The following is a 24,663-nucleotide window of genomic DNA, read 5'->3' on the forward strand; positions in this document are numbered from 1 at the left end:
TGAGAGTCCTTGAATGTCAGAAGGAAAAAAACCAACTCAAGTTCTACTTAGGATATACAAAGGCAAACAATTCTTATCTACATTTATAATTATGGTTTACTAAAAAATTTGAAAGTTTTCAACACGTTTCTGTTGGGTATGATGCTTAAATATGAACCATCGTCTATATTATATCTATCTATGTTATACGTAGACTGTAAAATGAGTACAACAAGTAGACTCTACATGCCAGGATTCCAAGACTTTTCAGTAACAGCACCAAGGAGCAGGGACATGTGTTAGAACTTGTGACAGATACCTCACATCCTCCTTCAGACATTACAATCCTCCCACAAAATACAACTATTCAAGGCCTCACGACAGAAAGCCTTCTGTTCAAAAGCACCCAGCAGTGTTAGAGCTGGATTTGAACCTGAGTATGACTAAATGGCACTTGCTCTATGCCTGCCCATGACTTTGCTATGATGATACCAGTGTAAGAAAACCATAAACCTATCTGTATTTCTGTTAACATTTGTCTTTTCACTAACATGGGGGACTTCTTTTGACTCAAGTCTCAAGTAATTATAATTCCTTCTTAAAAAAGACCTTACAAAGCCACTATTTATTATGTCTCTTCAGTTACTGGCTCCAGTTGGCCATTTTTCAATAGAAAATATATACATTCCACTTACATTTCAGATTAAAATTAACGCTTAAGTCATATGCTTACTAAAAATTAAAGTTCAAAAATCATTACTACTTTAATTAGCTTCAGTCAATTCCTACAACTATAAAAAGTTGGAAGGCCCATTTTTAATTATTTTCACTAGATGGTTCAGACTGCCACTGTCCCTTTAGTTTGCCTTAGAATAATGTACAGAAAAAAACTTGGCAACTATCAGCTATGATGTGAATAGTATCAAGATATAGCAAACCATATCTTTACCTTTTTATCTTTTTCTAAAATGGTCTGGTCCCTTTGCTGTAAGAGACGCTTGAGTGACATCACTTCTTCTTTCAGTTGACTTATAAGGACAAAATTGTCTGTTCCCCCACTATCTGCTGACTGATTTATAGAGCTACTAGAAGAAAAAAAAAAAAAAGCAAACCAGAGTTAAATGAAGTAGAATGAAAGCTAGCAGGTGTTCAAATTGCTTAAATTAGACAATTCCACAAACATCCTTAAGGCTAATGCAAAAAAATATGTACCTGACAGATATGGATGCAACTGGCAAATTACCTTACTAATGGCACACATTACATACACCTGCAGAAATATAATTCAGTATTAGCTTTTAGGGGGTCAATACTTCTAGCGTAAAGCAATAGGCAGCCAATTTGTACAGTAACATCAGTAAACTTTTGGCTAATGAAAAACTTTTTGGCTAAAATAAAGTCAGAGAATTTTAAAAATATAAACATTTTCTAAGCAGGTCAATTAAGAAATATCACAGTCAGATTTGTGTCTCTCTGATAAACAATTAAAGAGAATAATCTTTATTCAGACTTGTTCTCTTTTTTAAACCCCAAATTTACTTCCCAACTAGAAACAGTGCCACTTTCTCATTGCCAAAAGTAAGTTAAAATTGTAATTGATCCTGTTACTTTTCTAGGTGACCCAAAGAAGTCAGTGTTGAAGACACTGTATTCTACTCATATTCTTCTATCTAGTAATAATTGGCAATCGACTAAAAACAATTCAACTAAGAATTTTACAGCACTGAAGGAATTCATTTTTACCTATCTCCATTAGATGGCTTAGACTCCAATTTGGGCTTTTTCTTTGGAGTTTCATTCTGAATTGCTGCAGAGGATTTATGGCTGAAACCAAACATTAATAAAAGTAATTAGAGTAAAAAGGACAGAAATAAAGTTATTCTTACTCTAAGTAACCAAAGCTACAGAGGTTATCACATTTACAAAAACACATTTCAAATACTTCAGGAAATGAGTATATATTTACCTCTGTTTCCATAGTCCTGGCTCTTGTTCTGGGCTTAGACTGCTAATTCTGAAAAACATAAATAACATGACAGTAATGTTTAGTTTAATACTTATTTAATGTAATTCTCATAATCAAATTATGTTGTTAAAACTGCAAATTCTTTGTGCAGAGAAGCACATGTTTAAGTAGTATACTGAATAAGTCATATTTGCATGAGATAAATTTTAAGGTAATTACTAAGCCATCTTAAAAACTCTTTAAAGCAGGCACAGTGAAGTGGTGATTTTCTTCTTAATTAGTTTAATACTGTGTCAATGGATGAGGTGTGTAAGCGTTTAACTACGGAATGCTGTTGTAGGAGTTTATAGGATTCCAGAATTATACAGTCTTGGAATCATAAACTTTTTGCTCTCCACTATTTCATACAAAAATTTGTCCTTTTCAAGTTATACTACTTTTCCATAGTGAAAATTGAAACCTCAGATAAATCAATGAACTGAGAATATATGTTCAGATGGTCAAGTATCTTAATTTGATTCTTTCTTATTTTTTCAAGGGCTTCCACCAAATCTGCTAGAATATCATCAGTACCCTAGAAAGGACTCGTTGAAAAACCTGAGAAATTTCACAGTAACAGTGAAAAGTGGTAGAGCATCTGCTTAGCAAGTTCAAGCTTTGAGTTCAAACCCCAGTATCATAAAAATAACACCATTAACTTTGCTAACAAAAATAAAAGGCTAAGTTCTAAAGAACCAGTTGAAAATAAGTTGGGAAATAATAGCTGTAATTATAGCTATTAACTTCTATTAATGTGAGCCATTCTTTGTGACAACAAATGGCAAGGAACTTGTTTTACAAATCTCAATACCATGTGCACATCAGATGGCCACACAATTACATACCAATTAGGCACTAGCCAAATCTTAGAAAATAACCATACGAACAATTTATCGGAAACATTTGGAATTCTTACCTTACTTTTCAAAATTGTCAGTTTCTGGATACAAACTAACCCTGTGCTACTTGCGCCACAACTACTACTCTCTTCTCACCAACTGTCTAATTCTATCATCAATATTTATGTTTCTACTGAACTTTATGGAGCCTGTCCATAATGGTATCTACCCATCAAACAAAAAAGTAGCATTCTGCATCCTATGAGTCAACCAGCTGCAGGCAGAAAATGTAGTTAGGCTATGAAGACCAAGTAACATTTTTCCTTGTGCTTATTCTCTTAAAGTATGACAACTATTTATGTACCACATATACTGTATTACATATTACAGTTTACACAATTTAAAGTACATGAAAACATAGACTTAGGTTATATGTAAACACTATGCAATTTTACATAAGGACTTCAGCGTGTGGGATTTTTTGGTGTCCTTGGGGGTCACCTGTCCCCAGTCTCTTGGGGGATACCAAAGTGTGACTGTATTTTTTTTCTTAAAGTAACCAAAAGGGGGGGGAAGAAGTAAAAGGTAGTACAGTCCTCTTCTCCTTTAGAAACTGTCCTTTCATAACACAGAATTAGGGTCACATAATGATCTTTTCAGACATACTGATTTGTCCTTCCACATAATGCCAGGATAAATTTATCTATCAAGGATGAAAATAAAGAGCCTCCTGGCAGAATGATAGATCTGCCAGAGCCATGATGATATGAAGAAGCACAGCCAAGGGAGATTTATGTTCCTGGACTCCCTGGGTTCCTCTGAGAGGAAGATTATAAGCTTTTTTCAAATTTGCACTCCACGGCAGAGACCACTGTCATACCCAGGAAACATGACAACCATCAGTTGTGAGCCATCAATCTAACAGATGTTTGCATACAAATACCAAATCTTACAACTATTATGTTCCTAAATGTAAAATGTTTCTCATAAACAGTTACCTAAAATTCTGTAAGATTCATATTAAATTGGAAGGGATAAACTAATGGCATCGTGTTTGTGCATTTTTTTTTTTAGTTATTAGTGTTTCCACAAAACTTACAATTATATCTTAAAAATGCTTTAGGCTATATACTTAAAAGATATTATTAACTTTTCTCCTTCCCCACTTGAAGCCACTAAGAATCAAGTACTTGTATTTGAACAGTTAGCAATTTTTTTTCAAAGCATCTGTTTTAACTGGGCACTGGTGGCTCACACCTGTAATCCTCACTACTCAGGAGGCTGACATCTAAGGATTGTGGGCAGCAAAGTCTGTGAGGCTTATCTACAACTAACCATCAGAAAACCAGAAGAGGCACTGTGGCTTTAAGTGGTGGAGTGCCAGCGTTGAGTACAAAAACTCAGACCCCTGAGTTCAAGCCCCAGGACTGATCAAAACAAAAACAAGTTTTAAAAAGCAAAAAAACCCCCAAAGCTGGGCACATACTTGTAACCCTAGCTTCTCAGGAAGCTGAGATTTAAGTATCATGGTTCAAAGCCAACCTGGGCAGGAAAAAGCTTATCTCAACCTACTACCAAACCCCAGGAAATGGAGCTGTGGCTTAAAGTGCTAGAGCACTAGCCTTGAGCACAAAACCTCAGGTGCAGTGCCCAGGCCATGAGTTCAAGCCCCGAGAATGGCACAAAACAAGCAAAAAAACCCCCACAAGAATGTGAAATACCAATGGCTAAAAGTATCTCTCAAACTTTGTGGACTTCCACAATTTAGAATGCTTCTATGGGGCTAAAGATATAGCTCAGTAACAGAGCTTGTGATTCAGCATATGCATCTGTGTTACCTCTCACAAAAAGTGTATGTGTGTGGGGGGGATGGAGGTACCTTTTGAATGCTCACAATGATATACTGAAAAAGCTTACCATGTAAATAGAAACCATACCAGCACTTCATCAATATTTCTAAGAAAACAACATGTTAGAGAAGGCTTTTTCAGACATTGTTAGTGCTACTGGGTCAGGCCAATTAGAATCTTGGAAAGCATGACTTCAAAGTACTTACTTGTGATGGGTGCCATGCCGATGGTGGTGGTGGTGGTGGTGTTTTGAATGATGCTGGTCTTTCTCAGTAAGAGATGAGGATGAAGAATTTGAATGTGAAGATCCTAAACTCTTCCTCTGCTCTTTTGTCTTCTGTAAAACTCTTTTGTATGATAAAGTACAAAGCCAGCATAACAACTTCCCATCAACCTTTTAAGAAAAGATCTGCATTAAATCAAATGCACTCAAACACTGGGTATAAGTGAAACTAATAAGACAAACTACTCAACTTCCAGTGGTATTTCACACACAGATTGTTGGAAAATGGCAGTAAAAATATACTCTTAGATATTTGGACAAATGAATATATGAATTACAATTATATGAATTATTCTGAATATATGAATTTCCACTAATCTTAGGACATTTTTAGTTTCTAGAGACATATTAACCTTTCTTTTCATTCTTTGAAGGTTTAAGTTGACAATAAACTGCTAAGAAATCTACCCTAAATGCTTAGCGTGTAATTATTAGTATTAAGTGTTTCTCACTATAACATACTCTGAACTTACAAAAACCATGAAAGCTTCAATAACACAATCCTCATTATTTTCAATCTCATTTTTTTGCTAAAATACGTAACTCAAAAACCAATACATCTGTAGCACATTTATGATGTGCAGATGCAGACAGGTGAGACACCTATCACCACCAGCACATTTCCAGCTCCAGTAGAGGAAGGTCATGCTCAACTTCACTTCAGCTTTCACACAGAAAACAATTGTACTTTTCAGACTATTAGTGCTGTGCCTTCTGAGTTTCTGTGATTGACTGTCATTTTAAAATGTTTCCAGAAGTGCTGAGGGGTTTGCATTTCTAAGCTGAAGAAGTCTTTGGCATTCTTTAGGGGGAAAAAAAGGACTTCAGATAAGCTTTGTTTAGGCTTTGTCTAGGCATTGTCAGTGCCACTGGCAAAGAGTCAATAATCAAAAATGTTCATGAAAGAGGTGACTTTAAAAACAAAACATGTGGTCAGTAACCAATATGTTCTGAGTAGATGCAGGATCTAATCATTTTTTTCCCCTCCTTAAGAATGAATGGTTTACTAATTCAGTGTTTGTGGCAACCTTATAGAACATAAGTACAGGGAATAAGGAAAATCAATTGTGTGTCAATCAAGGGGGAGGGAGACTTCTTCCCAACACTAAAACCTATAAAAATATGATCAGATTTCTGTCTTGTTTAAGGACGGACATGGGACATGTCTTGCCACTAAAGTGCTGGAAGGGACCTGAGGGGACTCTCGAAAATATAGTCACCCTCCTCATCAACTGAAACTGACAGACAACAGGAGGCCCTGTGAGAATGCTGACCAGCAGAGGAATACCACACACATACTCTTACCACTGTAGGTAGAGGAAAAAAACAATGGTTTTAAATAGAAGCCCCTATCAAAAAGCAGAAGAGTAGTGAGCTATTATGCCATCAGATACTTTTCCCCCCCCACAACAGTGACTTCAAGGAACTAGCAAAAAGTCGGTGAAGGGACTTAAAAATCTGTAAGTATCCCAAATCAAGGGATATACATAAAAAACAGCTATCATGCTATATATACATATATATGTGTATATATATATATATTTTTTTTTTTGAGACAAGGTCACATTATGATGTACAAGATCTTGAATCCTGGGCAAAAATAATCCTACTTCAGAATCCTGAGTGGCTGGAACTCTAAAGTCTGTGCCATCAGGCTGGGCAAGAACAGTTTTAAAGTATAGAACATGGGAGACATGTAAGGAGGCAATTCACTATTCCTACCCTTCCATCTAATTCCGTGTTTTCAGGGACCTAAAGAATAGAACATGTAGTGATCCAGATACTTTCTACCTTGTTGGGTATTTTACTTCTGCAAGATCTTATAACAGGTAAAACATACCTTCCTTCTCCCTTCCTCCTTCCGATCAAAAGCACACTGCTGTTTGCACTGTTCACAGGTCTGGGGAGGTCCATACTTTTTTTCAGAATTTGTGCAGCGCTGACACTTGGTACCAATAAATGCTGCAATGATGTTACAGTACTGACAGGGTTTTGGCTACAAAAGAGAAAACATTTTCCTCAATTGTGATGTTTAAAATAATGTAACATGACCAGTGCAACTGACATTTCTAGGATTAATGAAACTAATAAAAATTATATTTTTTCTGCCAAGTCAATCATCTTGTCATATTCAAAGACATTCATCATGTTTCTCTTTTTTCAACTAATATTTATGTCTAGAGTCATGAAGCTGTTATTTGATTAGATAGCACATACACAGAAAAAGCCCGAAGTGGTGCTGGGCTCAAGAGGTAGAGCTCTAGCCTTGAGAAAGCTCAAGGACAAAGCTCAGGCCTTGAGCTCAAGCCACGAACTGACCAAAAAAAAGGAAAAAAAAAAAGATTATGTATTCATAATTTGCAATTGTTACATAATATAAAAACCACTCATGACAAAGGTCTCAAAAATGAAAATGAATGTATGGACACTTAGAAGGTTCACGAATTCAGGACTTGAAAAAAAATGAACTTCTAATTCAACAGCCTAGTCTGTGACAGCATTTATTAAAAAAAAAAAATAATTTAAAAATCCGTAAGTTTTTATCCTGCACAGGTACAAATAACATGAGATCCATATTTTTGTTTTCATTTACAATACCTGGCACAAGGATATTCAGTACTAATTATAATAAATGTGCTTTGATTTTTGGACATTCAAAGGAAAACAATTCAGGATAGTATCTAGCCTTAATAGTAAACACCAGTTATAAATACCGACACATTAATACAATACTAAACATGAGACAATTTGTGCTGGGACACTGTCATGAATTTTGTGAATACCTGAATAACGTGGCCATATAAAAACAGTTCTAAACAAGGGAGAGAGACAGATTATGCAAACACTATAAGTAAATAGGTACTCCATAATAAGTAATTTACTATATTTTGTATCTTTATAAAGAATAGTGCTATAAATTTCACATTAAATTCTGTATATAGCACTTAAAAACATGTACTTACATTTCTGCTTATAAATGTTGCCACCTATTAAACTATCATGAAATATTTTGGCATATTCAAATGTATGACACATAACAGCATATATTTTCACAGAAGACTAACTGGTTAATAGTAATATGGAATTAAAATGAAACATACTTACTGTCCCAAACTGCTTGACATTTTGAGCACACTTCTTACAAATTGTGTTAGTCTTGCTGAAAAAGAAATTATATACATAGTCACATTTATGAAGTTTCCTGGGGTTAAGTAAGGAAGTTGAAGTAATGAATGAACCTATAGTCTGGAGCAGTGAAAACATACTGATTTAGAGTACTTTTTAAAGAAATATATACATAAGGTTTCAGATTTGTTTTACTCAAATTTCTGTCTCTCCCTAATTTTTAATAAACGTACACACACACACACTTTTCTTTTTTCAGATGGCCTCTTGCTATGTTGGCCCAGGCTGAACACAAACTCACAATAATCCTAACTTTATCTGCAAATTGCTGGGATTACAGGTATCCTCCACCATGCCTGGCTTCATGTATATTGCTTTTTTTAAGTCCTCACCTCCAGTCTAGTTCCCAATCTTCATATCTGCTACTACTGGAAGAAAATTTCTTGTTCTCTTCCCAGGCTACTTGTTTTTATGTGTGCTCTCTAAGTGGAATTACCAGTTATAAAAGTCTGTACTACTCTTCATCTAACCATTTGCCAGGTTTCTCTTTCAGAAGGCAACTGGTAGCACTATAGATTTTGTTCCTTGGACCCATTAGCATCTTACTTGTTTTAAGGCTTAAGAGTAATTGTATCCATTTTTTTGTTAAGAAGCTTGTACATTACCCACATTTCCCGGTGTTTAAACTAAATGTAGCAGTAAAGGAACCACCAAAGTTTTTGTTTTGTTTGGGGTCAATATTATTTCGCCACCACCTATAAAAAGTTTGTAACTCCAAATTTCTGCTTTTAATGCAAATATGGTATTATTACATCCAAGTCTTCCCTACACTTAGCGTTTTTTTAAAATAATCAAAGAGAGTTCAGTATACAAACCTTTCTTGTTGAAATTCTGATCTGCAGTAAGTACATTTTACAATAGGATGTGCAATCCGACATTCCTGTAATGAGACAATATCTGTGAGTCAGTATCTATCTCAAAGACCCAAATCTCATTTTCCTGTTAGAAATTTCCCAACATCGTTAGATGCCTAAAACATTAAAAACAAAACAAAACATAAAACTGGATAATTAAACAAATCAATGGTCAATTACAGTAAAACTCCTATTGGGAGGCTAGGTGTCTTTGTCTCTATTAGGCCTAGGGGCCTATGACAGATTAGGAACGCTGTCAAGGCTGATCTCAAGGTTTGTTTAAGTGTGAAACTACTTATTATTCTGCACCGTTGCTCACAGACAGCACCCCGACTTTACTGGGATGGGAGGAGCAGGAAATCAGAGCATTCTGTTCCCAAACCAGTCGATTTCGCTTTCCTGGACAGGGAAGGATGCCATCAGCTTGGCGGCTTCGTGTTCCTAGCAAGAAAGTGCAAACACGTCCCCACCTCCCAGCGGAAGGGGAGGACGGACCAGCGGAAGAGCGATAGGACGCCTCCACCCGGTGGGGTCCGCGGCGCGGGCAGGTGGCGGCCTCGTTCGGCCCAGCCCTCTGGCCGGGGACCAGAGGGAGCTGTCCCCCCGGAGCGTCCTCGACTGACGCCAGGGCCTCGGCGTCTCCAGACCCCGGGCGCTGTGGAGGGGCCCGGCCGGCGGACACCCCGCCCTGGGCCAGGCCTAGGAGCGCGCCTGCCCGCCCACCCGCCCGGGGCCCCGCCGAGGACCGCCCCCCACCCCCGCCCGCCTAGTCGGCGCCCACCGACCTTGCAGAGCTGCTGGCCCTGCGAGAGCTCCTCGAAGGGGTAACGCTGGGTGCACTTGGTGCAGGCGTACAGGGCCGAGGCCGCCATCCCGCTCCGAGGCAGGGCCCCGCGGGGTCTCGGGCGCCGCCGCCCGGGCCGCGGGCTCCACCTCCCCTCCCGGCCTAGGGCTCACTGGGGTTTGAACCGGAGTCGCGGCCCAAGCGCAGCGGCCGCCGTCTCCCTCCGCCAGCACTTCCTCCCCAGTCCCCCCCCCCCAGCGACGCCACCCGGAATGCTCCCGCCTAGGCCCCACGGCGGCGGAGGGAGACGATGCGGGCCCTGGCTGCCGTTTAGCTGCGCGGCGCCAGATCCGCTTCCTTCCCGGCCTCGAATCCCACTCTCTGATTGGCTGCGGGGAGGCCGCGTCACTGCGCCGCCCCGCCCAGCCCGGCGCCCGCGCGACGCAGGTAGCGCCCACAAAGAGCGGAAGGCACTGGCCAATGAGCGAACGACGCTCCGCACGCGCGAAATCCGCTTCGGCTCAGCCCCGCCCACAGTTCCCGCCCACAGCTCCCGCCCCCCGGCTTCCGTCCGGGCCGGTTCCGCCAGTGGCGCGCCCGGAGCCGCGCAGGCGCCCGGCCCGCCCCGGCTCACGTTTTGTCTCCCCGGTCTTCCTCGGGCTAACCCTGGACGCCACACCCTGGCCTACTCGTGGTGGGCCCGAGGTGGTCAGTACCGCACCTGAGAGGCGTCCCGAGTCTGTCTCGCGCGCTCTGGAGAACTGAGGCCGTGCGTGAAGGCCCCGCTTACGTTAGCTCGGCTCCATCCTGCGCGGCTGCCCCCGCGATGCCGAGCGCCGGCCGCGCCTCCCCGGAGCCGTCGGCCGAGGGCTCCGGGCGGCCCGCGGGTGAGCCGCCAGGACCGCCCAGGCGCCTCCGCCGCGCGCCGGCTTATGACGTCACCGCGAGGGCGGGCCCCCGAGACCCGGGAAGGCGTTCGCTCTCCTGATTGGCTGCGGGTCGCGTCTGTTAGGGCGTCGAGCCTTCCCGGCGGGAGCACCGGGAGAGGGCGTCCCTGCGGGGTGTGAGGTGGGGGCTCCGGACCCAGCACCGGACCCCGCTCCGGACCCCTCTCCGGGCCCCTCTCCGGCAGGCCGCCCCTTCCACCTGGGCGTCTGCTCAGGTCGCCCCGGGCGGGCGGCTCTCGAACCTGGGAGACCGCCCTGGAGCTGCGGAGGCCCGGGAGGGATAGGTAGGAAGATGGCGGCGGCGTCGGTCTCCGCGGCTTCGGATGCTCCGTTCTCGGTGAGGAGCGGGTGGCGTTCGGGCGGGTTCCGGCGGTCCCGGCGCCCCTTGGCGCCCCGTCGTGTGTCGGGCCGCCTTCCGCCCGGGGCCTCCGGGCTGCCGCCCCGAAGCGCGTCGTCTCCGCGCTGGGCCTGCGGAGCCGGGGCCGGCGGCGCAACGGCCATCCCGACGCGCGCGGGCGGGCGCGGGCGGGCGGGCGCGGGCCGCGCGCTGGTGCGGGGCTGCGCCGCGCTGGCGGGAGCGCCGGCGTCCGAGAGGCAGCGTCCAGCTCAGCCCTCGTAGCCGCTCGACCTTGGTTCCCAGTTGGAAATGGCCCCAAAGGAGTGAAGAGCGCTGGAGAGAAGCTCCCTGCGCGCAGTTAGTGGGGGCTGGTCAGCGGGGACTGGCAGGCTAGGCAACGCGGAGCCACCGGCCTGGCAAAGGAACTGTAATTGCTTCTTCCTGGACAAGAGTTTTCAGGTCATTTGGAGCGAACGGAGATGGTGCTGAGGTACAGTTGAAGGTGAACTGGAAAGTGCTCTGAAAGCTAGGGAAGAAGCCAGAATACCAGGAAAATTTCGTAGAGGTTTTGAGTTGAGGAAAAGCAGTCAAGTCACCTTGTGAAAAGTCTTCCTTGGGTTCAGCTTTCCCTGTATATTGCTAGGCTGATAATGAGCCCAGAAGTGTCACAACATTTCCGCAGAATGGAGGCAATCATTTGGCAGACAGAGCCTAGGGAGGTTAAGAAGTACTGAACGAAATGTCATTAATTCAGAGGTTAGATGAGAAGGTAAAAATTAAGAGGAACTTTCAGTAGTTGTATAAATTATATAAATACAGGATTAAAATTGGAGGAGGAGGGCTTTTCTTGGCTCTGAGAGCTTCACTTTTGCACCCAATAAGGAACATTTAATTTTAAGCTGAGTTGCCTTGTGCCTGGGTCACAAAGAGGTGGCTAACCCTCAGTCCTATGGTAGTCTGAACAGAAAGGCCAAAAATACTCAAAGGAAAGTTATGCACTAAGCTTCACTTTAAGTGCATTTTAATTAGTAATGGTATATTAAGATTGTCTATATAACTGGTAATGTAATAATCTTTTTTTTGTTTGTTTTGGTTTTTTTTTGCATTTTTTATTGTAATTAGTAAAAGGGTTACGTGATATTTGCCAGACAGAAGGTGCATTAATTCACATGTCTTGGTAACCATTACCCTCCCCCCACACACGCCCCACCCGTCTTGGTAAAAATATGGAACGCTTCACGAATTTGCGTGTTATCCTTGTGCAGGGGCCATGCTAATCTTCTCTGTATCGTTCCAATTTTAGTATATGTGCTGCCGAAGCGAGCACTAATGTAATAATCTTAAGTAACAACCTGCTACATTAGAATGTCTAGTTTGGAAACTACTGTTTCTTAAAGGCTAGTAAATTTAAATTGTTTCTCCAGGCATGAGAAATGGCTTGTTTAGAAGTTTAAAAATTTTAACGTTAACAAACATCCAGTCATAAGACAGCATAAGATCCTTTGAAATCAAAATATGCCACCAGAAGGCTATTCCTATTCAGATTTCAAGGGTGTGAACATTAACAATCCTGTTCCTCATGGATAAATTTTACTAGGGGATAGTTTTCCTTTTTTGTCAGTCCTGGGGCTTGAATTCTGGGCCTGGGCATTGTCCTTGAGTTTCAGCTCAAGACTAGTGCTCTACCATTTGAGCCAGAGCACCAATTCCGGTTTTCTGGGGTTAATTGGTGATGAGTCTCATGGACTTTTGTGCCCAGGCTGGGTTTTTGAATTGTGATTCTCATATCATCTCCTGAGTAGCTAGGATTACATTTTTCATTATAGCAAAAAACCTGTATCTCATATAGTAGGGTTTTGAATGGACAGTCTTCAGTGACAGACTGAGGGAGCTTTCTCTAGGCAGAGTAAAAATGAATAAAAGGGTGTTGGTGCTTGTTAAGAAATCCAAAGGCAAGGCATGTGAGTGTGATTTTAGTTTTATAGTGTTTTCTAGACAAGATGCAATACTTCAAAAGGTGCATTTCTCCTCAAATTAGTCAGTAGGCCACTTTTTTGTTGTCATGTTGATCATGGATAGTCTGGTACTTAGACTTAGTCATAACTACGTTTGGTTCCCTGTTTGAGAGGTAATGTCTATATTGTTTTTCAGAACATCAAAGCTCAGCCGTCAAGATCTAGTGGAAGTGTGGTTCGCCATTCTTCATCTCCATATGTGCTGTACCCACCCGATAAGCCTTTCCTTAATAGTGATCTGCGACGCTCTCCACATAAGCCCACGCTTGCCTACCCAGAGAGCAACAGCAGAGGTGAAGATCCAGTGAAATAGATGCTGTCTGTGTTTACCTACTGCTTTATAATTCTTCTATTCTGCCACTATTTTAGTTGTGGTTTTTGTGGGTTTTTTTTGGTTGTGTCTTTGTTTTGCCAGTCCTGGGGCTTGAATTCAGGGCCTGAGCACTGTCCTTGGGCTTTCTCAAGGTTAGAGCTCTACCAGTTGAGCCACAGCACCACTTTTGGCTTTTTCTATCTATGTGTATGTGGTACCAAGTAATTGAACCCAGGACTTTGTGCATGCTAGGCAAGCATTCTATCACTAGGCCATACTCCCGGCCTCTAAATGGATTGTTTTTAAATTATGAGATAATTTATTCTCAAGGAATGAGCTTCCTTGGACCTACTCATCACTTTTCTTTTGTGGGTCATAGGACTTGAACAGCCTGGGCGTTGTCCCTGAGCTCTTCAACTCAAGGCTACTGCCCTACCCTGGAGCCAAGTCCCACTACCCTTTACTAGAGGTTAATTGGAGATAAGAGTCTCAGGTCCTTTAGTACTTGGGCTGGCTTTGAACCTTGATTCTCAGATCTCAGCCTCCTGAGAAGCTAGGATTACATGTGTGAGCCACCACTGTGCCTGGCTTCATCACATTTTTAAGATTAATTTTTTATTGAACTTTCCTCATACTATTCTGTTTACCTGTTTTATGTTTGACAGCCATATTTTCTGCTTTGAAGAATCTTCAAGATAAGATTCGACGCTTAGAGCTTGAAAGGATTCAGGCAGAAGAAAGTGTGAAAACTTTGTCTAGAGAAACAATTGAATATAAGAAAGTACTGGATGAACAGATACAAGAAAGGGAGAATTCAAAGAATGAGGAATCAAAGCACAATCAAGGTATGGGTTAATTGTAAATAAAGGAAGTTAAATTTGCCCTAAATATTGTAAAGTTATTCTTGGCATTCTCTAATGCTATCGTTAAGCATAAATTACATTGTGCCTGGATTTGTTGTGAGGAACAAGTAATCTAAACTTAAATGACTAGAGAATATATTTTTTTTATAAGAGAGTCACAGTAGTTCCAAAGTCTTAACCTGCTGAAGCTATTCTGCTTTTCTTATATATTCATTTGTAGAGTTGGCATCCCAGTTGTTAGCTGCGGAAAATAAATGTAATCTTTTAGAGAAACAATTGGAGTATATGCGGAATATGATTAAGCATGCAGAAATGGAGAGGACATCGGTCTTAGAGAAGCAGGTATGATGGGTGATTCATTGACATAATCAAGAACAGACATCCAGAAAAATGAATTAAAGGCTTTTTCAAAATATGAAGATTTAATGATTTTCCCCCCCTTGGTCATAGGGCTTGAACTGGGCCTGGGCACTGTCCGTGAGCTTTTCAGCTCAAAGCTATTGCCCTACCCTTGAGCCAAGCCCCATTTCCCGTTTTCTAGAGGCTAACTGGAAATTAGAGTCTCAGGTCCTTTTGTGCCTGGGCTGGCTTTGAACCTTGATCCTCACTGTGCTAGCTCTAATGATACTTTTATAATAGATCAGGTCTGAAATTCCTTGGATCATTAAATGGCATTGAAGATTTATCTTGTTTCTTTGTTGTGATTATTTGTATATTTCATAGTGTTATCTTTAAATTATGCATGTGGGATATTTTTAAGTAATAATGATGTCTTTTGCATGTGGTATAAAAAAGCAGTATCTATAAAGAGTCAAATGAGAGCAGTTTTGAAGATTTTTCTTCAAGCTCTTTGCAATAGCTATTTAACAAAAGTTTTGTTATACTAGAGGTCTTTGTTATTTAAGTAACTTGCACATTTGCAAGGAAGACATTTGCAGTATTTTTTTTAAAATGTCACTGTCTCTGCTATGGCTTTGTAGAGAAAGATTTCAAAGGAATCACAAAAGACACATATCCTAAGTAATAGATTGCCCACTGAAGTAATAAGTGTTTGCTTAGCCCCTGGCTAAGGATGCTTATCATGTAGAACCCTGCCTTCTGTAGGATAATGGCAGGGCAGAGCAGTGTTTCATTTAACTAGTCATCTCTTGGTGCTCTTCAGCCTGGTATTAATTTAAGTAGGATTCTTCTATGTAAGTTTATGTAGTTCCCTGAGAGACCAAATAACATATAGTGCATTTTAAGATGTGCTCAGAGTTATTTTTTTAGAGTTTCGTTGTGTCATCATTGTGCATTGGATGTATCTCAGGTTTCCCTGGAAAGAGAGCGGCAGCATGATCAAACACATGTTCAGAGTCAACTTGAAAAGCTGGACCTTCTGGAACAGGAGTACAACAAACTTACCACGATGCAGGCCCTTGCTGAGGTCCAGGAGGTTCTTTTTCTTGCTTATGCCTAATATAAACATGATTGTTAAAATATAATAGTTTCTTATCACTCAATTTAATGCCAATAGATGTGGACTTATAGCAAAGAAATCGTAGTTTTTAAAGATTTGAGGAATGTTGGCATTTTACAGTCTTGGTAGGTATAGGGGTTATTTTTAAAAATCAGTTGAATATTATTTTTGAGTATCCTGAAGGGGGTCTATTCTCTGAAGTAATTTCAGTTTTGTGATTCGTTTGGGAGGTATTTAATACCACTGAGCAAAGTACTAACAGGGGCCTCCATATAACCTGTTGGCTTTTATACCAGCTGTAACCTTTGGCTTTAGATGTTACCCCTGATTCTGTAGAGGTCACTCACAGCTGCTCAAGTGATTTAATAGGGTACCCTGGATGCTGTCAAGCTTAGTTAGGTCCATTACAAGTTTGAACTAACAAGCATACTGACTATACTTAAAGCTTATAACTTGGCTCTGTGAGCTGTATTAAAATGTTACACTTTTTACTGTTACCCCTTTTGGTATGCTTCTTCTAGGAAGTGTTAGCAAAGTTTGTTAGAAGAAGAATACATTTTGAATAGACTGAGAATGGGTATCTCTGGTGTGAGAATAACAATTATTTTTACTCTGACAAGTTTTTAAATGTCAGATGCTTGGGAGCATTATGTACCTCTTCACAGCTGTTAGAGGCTTGAGGTTTACTGCTTATAATTTATTATTTTTATCATTAGAAAAAAATGCAAGAGTTGGAAGCAAAACTTCGTGAAGAAGAGGAGGAAAGAAAACGCATGCAAGCAAAGGCAGCTGAGGTAAGTTGAATTATGAGCAAGTAAGCTCTTGATTTTTTACTGCTGTGTGGGTATAAATATGAAATTGTATTTGGCCACTTTAAATGAATTTAGAATAGTCCAGTATACAAACTCAAATGTAATTTTGTTCTCTCTGTGCGCGTGTGTCACACACCTATGTGTGCATGCATGCTAGGACAGGGCTTGTACTCAGGACTTCACACACTCATTAGGCTTTTTCACTCATGGCTGTCATTCTGTTACTTGAGCCATTCCTTTAACCTTGCTTCTTTTTGCTGGTTCTTTGGAGATGAGTTGTGATCTACGGATCTCATTCTCCTGGGTAGCTGGGATTCTAGGAGAAAGCCCACTTGTAAGACTTCTTAGACGAACACAAGAACGTGGGTTCTGCAGATCATTAGCCTGGGCTTTCCTCACAGAAGTCACCATAGAACAGGAAGCACTGTATTCTCTTCTAAATCTCTGATTCGCTGATTTTGTTAAACTGGATGGTAATTTCTTCTCAAAAGCCTAACTTCTGTCAGATTTTAGATTTCCCTCGGTGTGCACTCTTGAATTACGTGGCTGTAGTGGCTTTCGTTTCCTCTGCCTATTCTGACATCAGGGTAGGCTGTTACTGGGTCTCTTCCTCCTTGGGTTATGCTTAGATACATTGTGGTGTTGAGACCAGTGTGTGTGAAATAACCAGTGTTAACAAGTTCATTGTTTCATGCATTTTTTGAATTAGTTTGTGGTACCTTTGCTTTCTTTTCCATTTAGCAACAGAAATTAAATCAGTTGTTGCTGAGACCATTTTACCAGTGAGTATTTGGCAATCTGATGTGTGCACTATTGCAGTAGGAGAAAAAAATACAGGGTTCTGAGTATAGAAGGTGTTAGTTTATATATCCTGGTCAGGTTGTTTAACCATGCAGAGCCTGGCCTGGTCTTTGCCATTGATGAAGGACTCTCATTTTATATCTTAGTATTAGGGCAATTATGTGACATGAAATGGATGATGAAGGCACTGTGAAATGTTGAAACTCTGGCCCTGGTAGGGAATAGAGAGTTAAAGTAGTCAAAACATCATTTTGTTTATGGGTCCCACTGATGAACTTCATAAGTTTTCCAGAAAAGTAATTTCCAGACTGTTGAATTTTATTGCCCAGTGTACATTGCCTGTGCAGTGTGAGGTGGTTGGGGGGAGAGGGCAGAGATGTTCTGGGGGGTAGAGGTGGTGGTGGTGGGTCCCAGGGGTAGAGGTGGGGGGAGGAGGAAATAGGGGGCAGGAGTCCCTCTGTGTACAGCGACCTCAAGATCTCATCACTTCATTACACTTAGTTTGATGGTTCTGAATGTTCCTCTTGCTTCATCATATTTCTTGAAAAACTAAAATACAAACTTCCCTAATATTGACATTTCAAAATTAGTTTGGAGAGAGACTTGGCAATGCCATTTTCCCCCCTCAGTTTTTAAAAGATTTAAAGAACTTAGCAGACTTTCTTTTATCTTTGTTTCTCTTCTGTTTTTAAAGGCATATGCTCACTTAACTTAGGAAAAATTGTTTTAATCTTTAGTAATTTTTCAATCTTCATTAATCCATGGGATACCTACTGTAAAGATAATATTTTAAATTACTATAATTAGAAAATTTCTAGAGAAAAGACCAAAGTAACTTCTGATATCTTTAGATGTAAAGTATTTCTTTTAACTTTAAGATGGAGTTAAAGAAGTATATTTTTCTCTCCAACTGATGAGAAAATGTCAACCCATTAAGTTGGTGTTACTATACTTAGCTAATAGCTCAAATCCCCCAAACTCCCTTTCCTTCTTTGGTTTGAACTTGGGTGCCTGATGTGTCTGCTCATTGGCTAGTACTCTACCAGCTGAGTGAGCCACACTCCTATCCCCATCCTTGGAATTTGTGGAACAAGCACAAGTAGTGGACCTGTGGGCTCCAAGCTGAAGAAAGGACAGTTAGAATATAGCAGTTCAAGATAAAATTGAGAGACTAGCTAGTGTCAGTTTAAAATATTAGACAAAGGCCCACAGACTGGCAGAAGTCATCATCATAAAACTAAGATGTGTGTCTCACAAACTACTATCATACTTTGCAAGGTTTTATTTGGCAGATATCAAATTTGATAGTTTTTTATTTTCACAGCATTAACTTTAAGCTCTCATGTTTTTTCTAGTTGCAGACTGGTCTAGAAACAAATAGACTGATCTTTGAAGATAAGGTATCTTCATCTGCATGTGTTCCCAGTACAAGAAAAATAAAAAAAAAAAAGGCAAAGCCAGCAGATAAGGTATGTAAGCAGAAGCAGTCAGATCACATGCTGCTTGTTTGGTATAGTTTGTGTGAATATTTGTGAATCATCCTAGAGTTTATGTGAACACTCAGGAACCATGTATACTATAAGCTTGAGAGAGTGAACCTCTTTCATTTGTGGCTTTACTTAAAAGGACAGGAAGATACACTCCTTTTAGCCTTGCTAATGAGATAATGCATGTGGAAGTATTTTGGTGTTATTCAGCAGTGCCTTTTGTTATTAAAGTCCTTTCTGATACTTAATTTTATGCCTCTATATAGACATAACTGCTTTCTCAGGCACATTTTTTCCCGTAATGTTCAGGTAGTGTTATGAGCTTAATCAAGAGCATACACCAGTATAAATAAGGCAAATAGTAGTTTTTGTTTTGTAAGCTAAAATCTTGTGTTCTAGGTTTTATCAACGTGTGGTGTTTTTTTTTTTTCCCCCCCCAGAAAGGTCCTAGGAATTATTTTGGTACACAACCACATTATAGATTATGCTTGGGTGATATGCCATTTGTTGCAGGAAAGGTGAGTGGAACTCCTAATTATTCTGTACAGTAGAGAGTTAGTAAACATCTATGCTTCAGAAACACACTGTGGAATGGACAGTGTCTGTGAACCGAGGTTTCAATGGCCATGTTAAGAAAGCCTTCAGTATATTTTAACTGGGTTTGAAAAATGGTATAAAAGTTGCTGTGCAAAAGAAATGTTATCTTTAAGTGTGATTGGTTCCCCAAACAAGTTAGGAGATGATGGAGTCGGAAGCAGGAAGTATAGTTGCAACTGTAGGTGTCTATTTTCTTGTAGTCTATTTTTGTGTGTTACGTGCACTGGGCCGGGGGCTAACTCTCTACCACTTGAGCCAGAGCTGGCTCTGGCTCAAAAAACAAAAACAAAAATCTGCTTCTGGCTTTTTCTGTGTAGTTTATTGGAGGTAAGAGTTTCATGGACTTTCCTGACCTTGACTGGATTTATACCATGATCCTCGGATCTCAGCGCTCTGAATAGCTAGGATTACGAGCTTGAGCCACCTGCGCCTGGCCCCTTTTAGTCTTAAATTAGAGGATTTCAAATAGAACAGTGGGGTCAGAGTAATACTGTAGGAAGATACCTGAAAGCACCATAGAGTTTGAGACAGAATAGACTAGGTAAGAAAAGTTTGTCCCTGTAACAGAAGAGACTAGGTTACAAAAGTTTGTCCCTACAAAGACCTGGCTGTATAAACCAAATGAGCAGCAGTAGGGAAAGTGGGAGGGACAGTTGAGAGGTTAAATCCATGGGATTGGCAAGTGACTTTTCTGTATATTGGAGAGTCAAGTCCTAGATGTTTGAGGTGGTTTATTTTTACCCAGTTAGGGAGTAAAAAGCAGGATGAGAGGATGCCGTTGCTCACGTTTTTCTCTCTTCAGTCCACTAGTCCTAGCCATGCTGTGGTAGCCAACGTTCAGCACGTCTTGCATCTGATGAAGCAGCACACTAAAGTGCTGTGCAATGATCGGGTAGTCAACAGGGTTCCTTTGGCAAAGCAAGTGTCTTCGAGGAGTTGTAAGAATAAGAAGTTGGGGGCGTCGTCTTCCACCAGCAACATCAATGAAGAGCTGTCTGAAGTCTTACAGACTTTGCAGGATGAATTTGGGCAAATGAGCTTGTGAGTTTTGATTTTTATTTTAAAATTATATTTAGTTCTGGCTTCTCAGTGATTTCTAGCTTCTTGGTGACTGTCCTGAACTATTAAAAACTGTAAAATCTGACTTTTCTAATAGTTTGAAGATGAAAGTGGTTGATACTTGCATTTCCTTGAAAACTTTTATATATTTAAGTAAACTAAACTCATGAGTTAGGATACCACATCTGAAGACGAGCATTTTCTAGATTTTGCTTTTTACATATGTAATGTTCTTGTGAGGGAAATTTGAACATTAACTTATAAAATTACCAGTAGTTTGTTAGCTGGGCACAGCGGCTCACACCTGTAATCCTAGCTACTCAGGAGGCTGAGATTTGAGGACAGAGGTTCAAAGCCAGTCTGGGCACTACAGACTGAGACTCTTACCTAAAAAATGGGGAAATGGTGCTGTGGCTTAAGGGGGTAGGGCAGTAGCCTTGAGCTGAAGAGCTTAGGGACAGCGCCCAGGCCCAGAGTTCAAGTTCCATGACCACCCCTTCCTCCAAAAAATAAAATTGCTGTTAAAAATTTGAGCCTTTTTTTTTTTTTTTTTTTTTTTTTAACAGAGAAAGCAGTAACCGTGTGTGTGTAAGGTAAGGTCTAACCTTATCTGCTTTGATCTGTATATAGTGATCACCAGCAGCTTGCAAAACTCATCCAGGAGTCACCAACTGTGGAACTGAAAGAGAACTTAGAGTGTGAACTAGAGTCTCTCGTGGGGAGGATGGAGGCAAAAGCTAATCAGATAACTAAAGTTCGAAAATACCAAGCGCAGGTAGTTGTGTTGTTTCATTCAACTTTCTAATGTCATTTTCCCAAAAATATTGTTGGAAACAAGTGTTATAGGTAACTTCTGAGATGAATTTACACAGTTGATGTTATACAAATCAGAAGGTTTTTTTTTGGGGGGAGGGCGAGTCATGGGGCTTGAATTTGGCAGCTCAAGGCTATCAACCTACCCCTGGGCCTGGGTGCTGTCCCTGAGCTCTTCAGCTCAAGGCTTTGTATTGTATTGCCGGGCTGGCTTTGATCCATGATCCTCGGATCTCAGCCTCCTGAGTAGCTAGCATAACAGGTGTGAGTCACTGCGCTCGGCTCAAATCAGAAGTTTTTAATCTCCAAAAGAAAATATCAGGTGTGAACAAACCAAGTAATTGTAGATGTTACTTATTCTGTATGTTTAGGTATAGTGATGAAGTCCAGTTTTTATTCAGAAATAAACACCATGACTCATATATTTGAGATTACTAAATTTGTTGGGATTATCAGGCTAGGGCTAGCCCAGAGGCAGTATTTACTTGAAAGTCTTATTTTTAAGGCTTTTCCTCACATGAAAGATGCCCAGTTTCCCATAAGCTGAGGCAGAATCAAACTAGGCTGGCCTTTACCAGAGTTGACCCTCACTGGGCCGTAAATTGGAGTTGGGGAAAAGTGAGTAAAAAGTATGTTCTGGAAGTAGATAAAAAATGGAGGGAGAGGAGATGTTCAAAAGGGTTGTGGGGGTGAGGAATTTGGCCTAGTGGTAGAGTGCTTGCCTAGCAGGTGTGAAGACCCAGGTGCAATTCCTTGGTACCACATACCTAGAAAAAAGCTGGAAATGGTGCTGTGGCTCAAGTAGTAGAGCTCTAGTCTTGAAAATGCCCAAGGACAGTGCTCAGGCCCTGAGTTCATGCCCCAGTACTGGGAGGGGGGAAAAAAAAAGCTGTTTTCCTCAAGACACACCAACCCCTATTAATGGTAGAGCTAGGGTACAGGCTTGTTGGCTCTTTTTGCCTATTTGTGGAAGGAATAAAAAGGCACATTTTCCAAAGTTTGTATTTAAAAAGTCTCATTTTTGCCTCCTCCATGAGCCTTCCAGTTTCCTACCACTTTGATTTGTGATACAGCACCAGAATTGAGATGTTTATGCTGATAAACCTTTAAAAATTAATATACTTGGAATGCACTGTCTAGGTTAGTTTGAGGATTATTTCTAAAATACCAATGCTGTCTGGGCTTGATGGTTCAAGCCTGTAATCCAGTACCTGGGTGGGAACAGACAGCAGTGGAGTCCCATGTGGCAAGGCTGTCTCAGAAGAAAAGTCAAAATTCACTAAATTATCCTTTTTCCTGCTTTGGTTATTTGGTGTAGCTGGAGAAACAGAAGACTGATAGGCAGAAGAAGGAATCCAAAGCTAACAAAAAGACTGTTGAAGAAGAAGGAAATAGCAGTAACCGTTCCCCTGGAGTCACAGGGACCACAAGTAAGAAGGATTTTGCCAAACAGAGACCTGGAGAAAAAAGCAGGAAAAATCTGCAGTTATTGAAGGACATGCAAACCATACAGAATTCATTACAAAGCAGTAATTTGTGTTGGGATTACTGACTGGTACCAGGTCATAAATTTTATTCAGATAATGTGTACTTCATCAATCAGATGTTGAAAGTTTACTTTCCAAGGTTCACACTTGGCTGATTTGGGATGAGTAACAGGTATCAAAGGGGCCCAAGCTTCATATGCAAGCTTCTTGTGTTACCTAGCATAACTGAATGTTAGACCATTTAAAGGAAAATCAAAGGACTTTTGAAGCTAGGAAAGCCACTGTTTCTTTGAGATGAATTTGCTGTACTGATATTTTGCACTTTGTAAACAAATGACCAGTTTTTTACTTGTGGGTGTGATTTTTTAAAACTAGCTCTTTGTACATATAAATTATGTTTAAAATTTCAAAATATGAGGCTGATCTGTAGGCAGTGTTTTCCTTGAAAAGTCTCATTTTTAAATCTTTCCCTGGCATGAAGTGTACTCACTTTCCATACTACCTGATTGGAGGATTTTTATATTTCAATATTTAACATATTTGGTTTTACTTTTTTGATAGCTCAGACATTAATCAGTATTAAATACACTTGTATTGCATTTTAATCCATTACATTTTTTAAAGCCCTGATCATTTTAAGTCATTGCCTATAAAAAGTACAGAATCATTTTTTTTTGTAAAAACAAGAGATTTTGAAATAGAATGAGGGAAAATGTACAACTTCAGTATTTGCAGTTTTTAGATACTTATTTGTAATGATGCTATTTGAGACATTGTGGTTTCTAGTATTAGTGAACCCCTTGAATTTTTGGTATGCACCGTAAGCTCTACACACACATTTGTCAGTTGTGTTAATATAAATAATAGATCAAGATGTTAGCTTCTTACAAATTTACCACTGACGTCAATAAAGTAGCTTTTTTAAAAAAAGGAAATACTGAAACTTTCCTTAATAGCCAATTACCAAAGGCTTTGTTGTAAGTTCTCAAGAATGTTTTTCTAAGTTAGGGTGCTTGTTATCTCGATAAACCTGAGCTATGGTATCCAGTAATGATGTGAATTCTTATTATATATGTAGAAGCTAAGCTGAAAAAGCTTGAACTGCCAGGTGGTGTGTAGAGACTGAGAAGGGTCACTTTCAATAGGAGCAGCATTGATGATTCCCTTTCCTGGAGCTAACTTGACACAGAGGATAAAGATTATCAAAGGCAGCCAGTATGAATTGTTCCAGATACTGGACAGACAGTAGGTTTGTCAAGACTCTTGAATTAATCATTCAAGTTGAATTAATGATTCCTTAGTTAAGAATTACTAATTTAGCATTCTTAGATTTTGAGATATTTGTGAATCTCCTGAAACTGTATGTAAACTTTTGCTTGTGTGTGCAGTTTTCTGATGAGCAGGTTTGCAACACCACTGAATTGACAAGTGAGACCCAATGAAGGTGAGAAACTGCTCTGGTGACATGGTAAATATTGCTTATGTCTCAATCACCATTTTAATTATTAAACTTTTGTTACCTACTTAATTGAATTTCAGATCATTCGTATACATAACTGTGTAATTAGGAGAGTAATTGAACAGTGTTAAATCCCTTCCTGATTCTGCAACTAGGATTCAAACACTAGGCACTTCAGCTTTTGACACTCTCAGGTAAAAAACAAGAAAGCACTACAGTTTTCTTGTCTGAGAGTTTGTGATAGCCAGTGTAGTACAGCTTTATTTTAGATCAGCGTGATGACACTGAGCCGTAGGAGCACATGTGCACACATAGCCAGGATTCATTCAAGCTGCCTCTCTCAATTGAAGGCAGCACAGCCAGTCTAGCACTGAAGCTCTCTACTTGGTCCTTCTCCATGTAAGCCATGGTCCAGGCGTTCACGTGTGTACCCT

The 24,663-nt window shown here is 40.5% G+C and overlaps 2 protein-coding genes and 1 non-coding gene across 14 annotated transcripts in view; 1 reads left to right on the top strand and 2 right to left on the bottom strand.

The window, feature by feature from the left end:
* The window catches only part of Fam76b (family with sequence similarity 76 member B), a 31,569-nt gene extending 21,521 nt beyond the window's left edge, over positions 1-10,048 (bottom strand). For 2 of the 7 annotated variants that reach the window (XR_016532782.1, XM_090319219.1), the window contains exons 1-8: positions 9,782-10,045; positions 8,958-9,022; positions 8,062-8,116; positions 6,797-6,952; positions 4,880-5,067; positions 1,946-1,993; positions 1,723-1,803; positions 929-1,064 (exon numbers count right to left, since the gene is read on the bottom strand). Coding sequence is in view for 6 of the 7 variants with exons in the window: in XM_090319219.1 (XP_090175345.1) it covers positions 929-1,064; positions 1,723-1,803; positions 1,946-1,993; positions 4,880-5,067; positions 6,797-6,952; positions 8,062-8,116; positions 8,958-9,022; positions 9,782-9,868 (816 nt within the window). In the remaining variant the exon portion in view is untranslated. Of the gene's footprint in view, positions 1-928; positions 1,065-1,722; positions 1,804-1,945; positions 1,994-4,879; positions 5,068-6,796; positions 6,953-8,061; positions 8,117-8,957; positions 9,023-9,781 lie in introns of all 7 variants that reach the window. The other 5 variants (XM_090319223.1, XM_090319224.1, XM_090319220.1 and 2 more) reach the window with 4 other exon arrangements.
* Positions 10,049-10,800: 752 nt separating this feature from the next.
* On the top strand, positions 10,801-24,308 carry Cep57 (centrosomal protein 57). Of its 6 annotated transcripts, none has more exons than XM_090319215.1 (12): positions 10,801-11,064; positions 13,216-13,372; positions 14,058-14,237; positions 14,476-14,597; positions 15,565-15,690; positions 16,431-16,508; positions 18,683-18,796; positions 19,255-19,332; positions 20,214-20,452; positions 21,101-21,245; positions 22,602-22,713; positions 23,916-24,308. In XM_090319215.1, exons 1-12 carry the CDS (start codon positions 11,020-11,022, stop codon positions 24,017-24,019), a joined length of 1,500 nt encoding a protein of 499 aa, XP_090175341.1. In that variant the 5' UTR covers positions 10,801-11,019; the 3' UTR covers positions 24,020-24,308. The 6 variants fall into 6 exon arrangements, with proteins under 6 accessions (XP_090175341.1, XP_090175342.1, XP_090175344.1 ...); XM_090319218.1 differs by having other exon boundaries at positions 10,802-11,064; positions 24,159-24,305; XM_090319212.1 differs by lacking the exon at positions 23,916-24,308 and having other exon boundaries at positions 10,802-11,064; positions 22,602-23,118.
* LOC150045389 (U6 spliceosomal RNA) lies at positions 12,285-12,391 on the bottom strand. Its single transcript, XR_016532902.1, has one exon. It is a non-coding gene; the product is annotated as a U6 spliceosomal RNA (small nuclear RNA).
* Positions 24,309-24,663: the final 355 nt, after the last annotated feature.

The sequence above is a fragment of the Megascapheus bottae genome, chromosome 27 (assembly GCF_031878675.1).
Source record: "Megascapheus bottae isolate mThoBot1 chromosome 27, mThoBot2.hap1, whole genome shotgun sequence".
In the NCBI taxonomy this organism is placed as follows: Eukaryota; Metazoa; Chordata; class Mammalia; order Rodentia; family Geomyidae; genus Megascapheus; species Megascapheus bottae.

What these genes read in the sequence shown, in the direction of transcription:
- Cep57 (XM_090319212.1), top strand. Translation starts at nt 11,020, where the DNA reads ATGGCGGCGGCGTCGGTCTCCGCGGCTTCGGATGCTCCGTTCTCG. An exon ending in CCCAGAGAGCAACAGCAGAG is followed by an intron (nt 13,373 to 14,057) that starts GTGAAGATCCAG and finishes TATGTTTGACAG; the next exon opens with CCATATTTTCTGCTTTGAAG. An exon ending in GGAATCAAAGCACAATCAAG is followed by an intron (nt 14,238 to 14,475) that starts GTATGGGTTAAT and finishes ATTCATTTGTAG; the next exon opens with AGTTGGCATCCCAGTTGTTA.